The 9,134-nt window shown below is 34.5% G+C and overlaps 1 protein-coding gene across 3 annotated transcripts in view; it reads right to left on the bottom strand.

Moving 5' to 3' along the window:
- Positions 1–4,070: 4,070 nt before the first annotated feature.
- Positions 4,071–9,134, bottom strand: part of LOC110025442 (probable NADH kinase) — a 21,690-nt gene continuing 16,626 nt past the window's right edge. For 2 of the 3 annotated variants that reach the window (XM_020725921.1, XM_020725922.1), the window contains exons 2-5: positions 5,671–5,916; positions 5,215–5,295; positions 4,986–5,137; positions 4,071–4,533 (exon numbers count right to left, since the gene is read on the bottom strand). In XM_020725921.1, coding sequence (XP_020581580.1) covers positions 4,167–4,533; positions 4,986–5,137; positions 5,215–5,295; positions 5,671–5,916 — 846 coding nt within the window. In that variant the 3' untranslated portion in view covers positions 4,071–4,166. Of the gene's footprint in view, positions 4,534–4,985; positions 5,138–5,214; positions 5,296–5,670; positions 5,920–9,134 lie in introns of all 3 variants that reach the window. The other variant, XM_020725920.1, reaches the window with a different exon arrangement.

The raw sequence follows: 9,134 nt of genomic DNA, 5'->3' as shown, positions 1-9,134 counted from the left end.
TATATATATATATATATCGAGAAAGAAATAATTAAAAGTACGATTTATAAATTCAAATCAAATATTTTGTATTATACTATTCATTATACATTAAAAAATTAATAAATAAGATATATTATTCTCATAACTAATGCAAAAATATGTGACAAAAAACACTTTTAAGAAAAAACTACTTATTTATGTCAACCACTTTGGCCAAGTGGTTGACATTTTTATCATTCAACCACTCTGTCCTGAGTTCAAGATCTTAACATATGTACCGAGCGTGCATTTGGTTGTGTTTGAAATTTTTTAAAAAAACTGCTTATTATAATAGCCTATTATTTTATGTAGAGTATCACAAGTATGAAAGATCATTATAATTTTATATTTATCTATAAAATTATTATATAATGAAAAAAAATTATTATGATAATCCTTTTGATATACATAAATATCATAATGTTTTCATACCTTAAATTTTATAGGAAATACATTCATGAACTTATAGATAAGCATAGATTAAAGCAATGCAATTTCATATCATTTTAGATATAATAAAAAAAAAAAAACTTTTTAAAATCTATCTTACCAAAAGTTAGGCCATGGGATCACTAACCTTATTGGTTAAGAAATATCACAACGTATGTGTACGCATGCGCGCACGCAATAAACCATACATGGACATGAACACATAGAATTAGGAATGCCATAGATGAACTTTTATGTATGATGTGAATGAGATAATTTGTATATAACGTGTGGTATGATTATTTTATTGGTGGAATGTAATTTAATTTTAAGAGCCTATGTTTATAATATGGGTATAATAATGTGCAAGAAAACATAAAATATAAGAAGTTTTATTATAAAAATTTGCATAAACATAAAAGCTTAGAGAACTAGAAAAAATATAATGTATTTCGTAGGGATTCTAAAAGAACAATTTGTTAAGAATTCAATTGTTAGTGATATTGATAAAATATTAGATACTAAAGATAGTAAATAATATATGTATAAACTAGCCAAATAAAGAGAAAATAAAAATAAAAATTAAATTCACTTAAAGTATATAAAAGATGAAAATAAAAAAGTGTTTAGAGGAAAATATTCAACATATATGGATAAAATATTGTGATAAACTTTTCAATAAAGTTCCTGAAATATGTTTAACCTTAGTGATCTTAATATTGTTGATAAAAATAAAGCTTTTTATTTTCATTGTTGCATTAGAAAAAAAATTGAGCATAATTTAAAGAAAACCAATAATGGAAAATCAGTAGAACCTGATGAAACTCCAATTAAAATGTGAAAATATTTAGAAAATTTTAGAGTTTCTTGACTTATTAAAATTGTTAATATTATTTTAAAAACTAAAAAGATGTCTGAAGAGTGAGGGAAGAGTATTTTGGTCCCATTTTTAAGAATAAAGAAAATGCATAAGAGTGTGCAAATTATAGAGACAAATTATAGAGAAATTAAGTGCAAATTATAGAGAAATTAAGATAATGTGTCATACATTAATATTATAGGAGTGATTAATTGAACGTAAATTAAAACGTGAAACAAAGTTTGGATTTATTTCGGACAAGTCTAATATGGAAGTTGTACATTTATTGAGAGGTCTGATAGAGAAGTGGAGGGAGAGTAATAAGGATCTACATATGATTTTCATTGATTTAGAAAAAAACATGTGATAAAGTTTCAAGAGAAGTTCTTTGAGGTGTTCTAGAAAAGATAGGCATTGATAAGATATATATTCAAGTCATTAAAGATATGTACACTACACTAGAGATGTTACTTGTGTTGGAACAGAAAGAGGATTGTCCACGAATTTTTCTGTTTCGCGTGGATTACATCAAGGGTCGAATTTAAGCTCATATCTTTTTGCTTTAGTTAGAATGCTCTTAATGGACATTTATAGGAGGATGTACTTTGTTGTATGCTTTTCGTTGATGATATCCTTCTTGTGGATACAATTGGAGAAAGTTTAAGAAAAAACTTGAATAATTGAGGTTAACATTAGAGTCTAAAGGCCTTCGTTTGAGTAGATATAAAAACTGAATACATAGAATGTAACTTAAGTAGTAGTAGATTGAGTGGCAAGAGTTCTAACTACGGGTGATCGAATCATTAAAAGGATTAAACGTTTTAGATATTTCGAATTTATTGTTCAATATGATGGTGATATAGATGGGGATGTTATTAGTAGAATTCAAGTTGGTTGGTTGAAGTGGAGGAATGCATCCGGCCTATTGTGTGATAGAAAAATACCTCTTAAGACTTAAAGGAAAATTTATAATATGGTGGTGAGACATGCAATGCTTTATGGCATAGAATGTTGGCCTTTAAAATAAAAGCTTAAAGCTAAGTGTTGTTGAGATGAGAATGCTTAGGTGGATGAGTAGCTTGACACTTGAGATGAAATCCAAAACGAATGTATAAGTGAAAAGATTGTTGTCTCTCTAATGACAGACAAGTTTAGACAAAATTGTCTTAGATGGTTTTGTTACATTAAAAGCCGACCATCTGATGATCCAGTTTGGGGAATAGATGTTTTAGATTCGACTTGTGTTAATAAAGACAGAGGTAGACCTAAAAAGACTTGGGAAAATCATATAAAAAAATTAGAATTAAATGAAAATATGACACTCAATTGGACGTAATGAAGAAAAAAGGATTCATGCAGCCGACCCCACTTAGTGGGATAAAAGCTTGTTGTTGATGTTGTGTGCTTAAAATATGGGTATGAATAAGTTTTGTAGTCATGTTATGATAGATCTTGATTTTTGTTTACTATGTGCTTTATAATATGAGTTCAGTCGGTATTTGTGACCAAATTCACTCAATGTGTTGTGTTGTATATTTTCATATATTCAATGCACTATATCTTTTTATCCAAATAATATAAGTCACCCTATCATTTACATCAATGAGAAGATGAATCGATGAAGGGCGGGGATGGGGATGCAGAAAGGTTAAATTGCATGGATTGTTTGAGATAGCTGAGAAGCCAAGCCTTAGTTGTTACAACCATGTGTGCATGAGGGTTGTTATGTGTTGAGAATTGTGTACTAATGAACACAAATGTGGTTTTAATATTTTGTTACAACTTTCATGTTTCTCTTAATCCTCAGCGTTTGGATTGAAGAGACGATAGATGGAGTCATCAACAATAACAACAACAAGTCTTTCTCCCACGAAGTGGGGTCGGCTGTATTAATTCTTTTTCTCCATTGCATCCTATTGAGTATCATATTTTCATTTAATTCTAATAAATAACATAAATGGAGTCATGAGACATTCAAATCCACAATGTTTTTAAAGTATAACTTTGTTCACATTATTTGGAATGAAATACATGGGATGTTGATGATAACTATGAAGGCATGGTTTCTATGGGAGAAATGCACGGGAAAAATTGATCTTTAAAATGATTTTTGTATATCAAATCAATCATAATTTTTAAATATTTGATGAATGAATAAATCATTATGAGAATTGATAAAACTCGAATATAACATGCAAGGCTTATGATGTAGATCACAACCAATGATGTGATTTTGGAGAGGAGGAAAAAAAAAGTGAACAAAAAAACTAGTGTCCTCTAAAGAATTTTAAATGTACCAGAGAATTTTGCTTCAATAAATGCAGTATACAAACTAAAGCTGATTGTTCAATAATTACTCAATATCTGTGGAAAACAAATTACTATATTTAGGAAAATTACAACATTTAAAATTTATATCAAGTTCTAATAACATTCATATGGAAAACTTCATTTCCTAATGTTTTTCCTATCTAATACCAATTTGCCTGCAAGAGAAATGCTCCTTTGGCTTAAAAAATTAATTAATTACGGAGATTTACATACATACCACCCAATTTCTATGTATTTACATATCTAACACCTAAACTTCTATTTCTACATACATACCACCTTAATCATGCATAAAAAGGTATACTTCACTTTTTTAGAAGTTAAAATGATGGTTTTTTCTTGATGTGGTATGGAAGATTTGGGTGGTATAAATGTAAAAGGAAAAGTATAGGTGCTAGATATGTATATGTAAATACATATGAATTGGCTGGTAGGTATGTCAATGTCCCAGAAATAAAAACATAACATAATGCTAGAAAAAGAAATATAAAGGCAGATACATAAATAAAGTTAAATAAATTTAAAATTATCTTGGAAGACAATAAGGCAAATGAACCTTCAAAAAAGGGGCATTTACTGAAATCTCAACAGTATCCCCATGTCTGATTGGAAAGAATGCATGTGAACCATCAATATATATAGTCCCATCTTTACCAGACCATGAGATATGCATATACTGATCAGACTTGAGCACACTATGCATTAAAGGAACATCTACAGCTCTAGGTGAAATGGGTTCTCTCACCATGAATTGAAGCTCATTACTAGATATTGGCATGGGAAATCCTCCAGCTGATAGCATGGCTGCAGTCGATCCGGCTGCCGTGCATATTCGGAGGCCGCTCGATCGGCAATGAACCAAAGACGAGCCCTTTTGATCATTACATTTGATCCTGGAATCACAAATCAATGAAATCTATCAACATGGATGAAAATTTAAGAGGCGGTTTGGGATCACTGCTGTTTTATATTTTCTAGTTTTTTAATTTAATTTTTTGTTTTATTTATGTTTTGATTTGAATTGAATCATGCTTGATGTGTTTGATTAATTTTTAAAGTACTCAAAACATGCTAATATATTTTCAGAGATAGAAAATTAAAACAGGTAAAAAACACCCTAAACGAACCTGTTTAAAAAATAAATAAATAGAATAAAAACAAGAACAAAAAATAAAAGGGGATATTTACATACATACCACACAATTTCTATGTATATACATATTTAACACCTAAATTTTGATTTTTATATTTACACCACCCAAATCTTCCAAAACAAAATTCATCCCAAACAAAGCCCTAATGAATCTAAGGGAAGAATCTTTTGGAATTTTTAATAATGGAGTACCGAAATGAGAATCGCGACACGGTTGCAGGGCAAGGATGCGAGATCAAGATGTCGTTCAGAGCAAATGTTGGCAATATCTTATCATTTAACTTGGTTGAGATCCTTGCTAGTTCAAAGGGCTTATTCTTCCCTTCAAGAACTTCTTCTAAAATCTGAAAGATATATATATAAGGAGACAATTTAAAGAAATAAAATAAAATAAAAAAGAGTTGAAAGGATGTTTAATTACCTGCTCAAAATTTCTCATGGTTGCAGCACAGAGGTAACCAGTGCTTCTAGTTGCATCAAATTCGTCACATAACTGGCCGACCTGCATACAGATGGTTAGGGATTCAGCCATGGAAATTTAAAAAAATAACAAAAAAGGTGGCAATTACATACATACCACCCAATTCCTATATATTTACATATCTAACACGTGAATTTTGCTTTTTACCATTCCACCACCCAAATTTTTTATATCACATAAAAATGCCACTATTTTAACTTTTAAAAACTGTAATACACATTTTTGCGCATGGGTAAGATGCCATATATGTAAGACATGAAGTTTGGGTGTTAGATATGCAAATGCACAAGAATTGAGTGGTATGTACCAAAATCTTCCAAAACAAGATAGATGGAAAAGGTTCAGGCAGGGGAAAAAAGAAGATAATTAAGATAATAACGAGAGTGAAATGCTAACTTCTTCGGGTTGTGTTGGGTCTGAATTGACTCCAAGAACCGGAATGGAATTATCAATTAAGTGGCTAGCTTGCAAAAGAGTTCCATCGCCACCAACTGTGACCACGAGATCCACCCCACGAATTGGTTGTGAAATATTGTTTCTGAATAAAGGTTCCCAATCAAGGTTTTTACGTCTAAGCACATCCTGGCAAAATTTAATACCTTCGTTGTGGACTCTACAGCGGTCGTCCAGATGATTTAAGATCTGCTGGGTTGGCAGGGAGAAAATTAGCTTCACAAATATATGAGCTATGCACAGCAAACAAATAGGATATAATAGCGATTATTTACTCAAAGCTCATGTAAAGGAACCCCTATCCGCGAGTTATGTAAGATAAAAGATTTGATTGTTGGATTTGATTATGATTCATGGGCTTCTTACCAGCGGAGTTGTTCCCAGTTTAAGTTGGGATGCGAATTACATTCATTGGGAGGTCAAAGTTTTATTTTAATAGGTTTGATGGTTTTGTGTCAGCCCAAGTTAATGATTATGGAGCTTGCATCCAATGGAAGACACATAGATGGGACTTGCAACCCGTAAAGATGATGATCCCCAAAAGAAAATAAAACGTCTAAATTGTCATTTTGAGTTCGACAAAAGTAATAGGACTTACAACTCTATTTGTTTAGGAAACCTGATTGTAGTCTAGTGTAAGTTCTATTGCCTTGAATTTGAAGCGGCCAATGTTGGTGTTGAGGTAAATATACATATATTAAAATTAATATTTAATGCTACTAAGTTTAATTAAAATTGACTAAGGTCAATTTAAAATTGGGGCATTTTCAAATTGCTTTTGACGCAACTGTCCAAAATTACTGCGCCTGCTCGGTCCCAATTTTTTATCTAATTCCGACGAAACAGAAAGGAAGCAAGGGAGTTTCCCATCGTTTGCTCCCCGATATGAGAAAATTTTTCATAAGGAGTCCGAACGCAGCTCTGCGTGTTCAATAATATGTCACCACGTGTGCTACATCGCGGAAGTTATTGTGAGGTTATTGAAGTGAAACCGCAGAGATTTTTTGGGGATTATTGGGAAGTTATTGCGGGAGTTAATGCAAAAAGTTATTGAAGTGAAATCGCGGAAGTTATTGGAGGGTTATTATGGAGGTTATTGCCGGGGGTTATTGAAGTGGAACCGCAGAGGTTATTGGTGGGTTATTGAGGAATTATTGTGGGGTTATTGAAGCAAAACCCCAGAGGTTATTGGGGAATTACTGGGAAGTTATTGCGGGGGTTAATGCAGTGTATTATTGAAGTGGAACCGTGGAAGTTATTGGGGAGGTTATTGATTAGGTTATTGTCGGGAGTTATTGAAGTAGAACCTCGGAAGTTATTGGGGTTATTGTGGGGGTTATTGGAGTTAATGCCCCAATAACCCCTCAATAACATCCGCGGTTCCACTTTGATATTTTTAAGTGAACCTGACATAACGCACATAGCGGCATATTATTGGAGTCTGAACGCATTGAGTACATACTTCGTATGTAAAATTTTCTCCTCCGATACAGTCACGCTAGGGTTGGCGAGGAAAATGGGTTGGAGAGAAAAGCAACGATGCGGCATACAGAGACTTTCGAAACCCTCGTATTTCTCATTTGCGATTAGAATCAGCATGAAAGGAAATGGTGGGGCCGCAACGAAGACCTTCGAACTCCCGTCTTTCTTTACTTCTGAGCTTGATAAAGCTACGGGATCGCTCAACACAAAAGCCCTCGTGACCTTTTTCCTGCATGAAGCGATACAGTACCAATTAGTGTTAATTGGGAAGGCACGACGGAATCGCAGCGGCATACAGAGAAACGAAATTCCCATCATTCTTCTCCTTTCGCAGGGTCTCATTTGAAACCATGGATGCATATGGAGAAAGCCCGAACTGCGATCCTTCTTCCTCACTTGTTCATGTGAAGCAAACGTCGGAAGCTTCGCCAATGCCTCAACACACTGTTACGATCGACGCCCGTTGGTGCAAGCCTTCCAAAGCCGCGGCCTCTCCCTGTTTGGCTTCCTCCCACGTGATCCTTGTTGCACCCCCATTCCCTGTACCGTGATATCCCTTCTCCTCTGTTCTGCCCTAGCACAGATTCCCTTGTTAATTGAGCATAGTGTGTCGCGATCCTCTTCGAGTTGCGATCCCGAGAACTTCCATTATCGTCGTTGTTGTCTTCCTCACTCCTGAAGCCTGTCGCAACCTAACTGCGCCTCTCCAACCCTCGATTCCTCTCTTCTTTGTGAAACTAATCTTGAATTGGTAATTTGAATTGATTACACAATTAGTGGCTTCATAATAGACATGAGTTGATTAGTGGAACAAACATAGAAGATATGATAATAGCATTAATTTTGAATTAAATATAGAAGATATGACAATATCATTAATTTTGAATTTGAATCTTAAATTCAAATTCAAAATTCAAATATGTGTAATCAATTCAAATAGGCGCGAATTGATGACACTTAATTCTTTTGCCTTTATTGTGTACGTTTCTTTTTTTTGTTTCAGTATGACTTAGTTAGTATAAATTGGGTGTTGTGTTGCATTGTGAAATACACTCCAGAGTTGTATCTTTTCACTCCTTCAAAAATAATAAAAAGAGAATTCTCAAAAGTCCAATCTCATTTTTTTTATTTGTCCTTTAGCGATCCATTAAATTGGAACCAACATTTAGTATCAGAGCCTAAACCGAAGGACATGTCGTCACCGAGCAGAGCTATCATAGGAGATATGGCAGTAACGAAGATCGGAAAAGAAGGGAACGTAACGCTTTCTTATCCATTACTCACAAAGAGTAACTACTCGGTGTGGGCGTTGAAGATGCGTGTGAACCTACAAGCTCAGAGAGTGTGGGAAGTTGTGGAGCAAGACGAGGTCGAAGAGCGTAAGAATAAAATGGCTCTCGCTGCCATCTATCAAGCGCTACCGGAGGAATTTCTTCTCATGGTGGCAGAGAAGGATTCCGCCAAGCTAGCATGGGAGACACTGAAGAGACGATGCACGACGATGCACGTCAGCGTGGAGCAAGTCAAGGAGGCGAAAGTGCAGACCTTAAAGACTCACTTCGAGGCAATCTGCATGAAGGACGGAGAGACGGTGGACGATTTCGCCATGAAATTAACATCCATTGTGATAGGCATCCGCTCATTGGGAGAGAAGATGGAGGAGATCTCCGCCGTTAAGAAGTTCCTTCGAGCTGTACCACAAAAATACATGCAGATCGTCACCACGATCGAGCAATTCGGTGACCTCAAAAACATGTCCGTCGAGGAGGTCGTCGGTCATCTCAAAGTCCACGAAGAGAGACTTCGCGGCTACGAAGACCAAGAAGAGGAGAAGCACTTCTTGCTCACGCATGCAGAATGGATGTCACAAATGAAGAAAAACGGAGAAGCCGATTTTTCTTCTGGATCGTCGGGGAGGGGCGGCG

This window comes from Phalaenopsis equestris, unplaced genomic scaffold, assembly GCF_001263595.1.
Source record: "Phalaenopsis equestris unplaced genomic scaffold, ASM126359v1 Scaffold000297, whole genome shotgun sequence".
NCBI classification, from domain to species: Eukaryota; Viridiplantae; Streptophyta; class Magnoliopsida; order Asparagales; family Orchidaceae; genus Phalaenopsis; species Phalaenopsis equestris.
The sequence above is the reverse complement of the archived record's forward strand: the minus strand, read 5'-3'. Positions and strand labels throughout refer to the sequence as shown.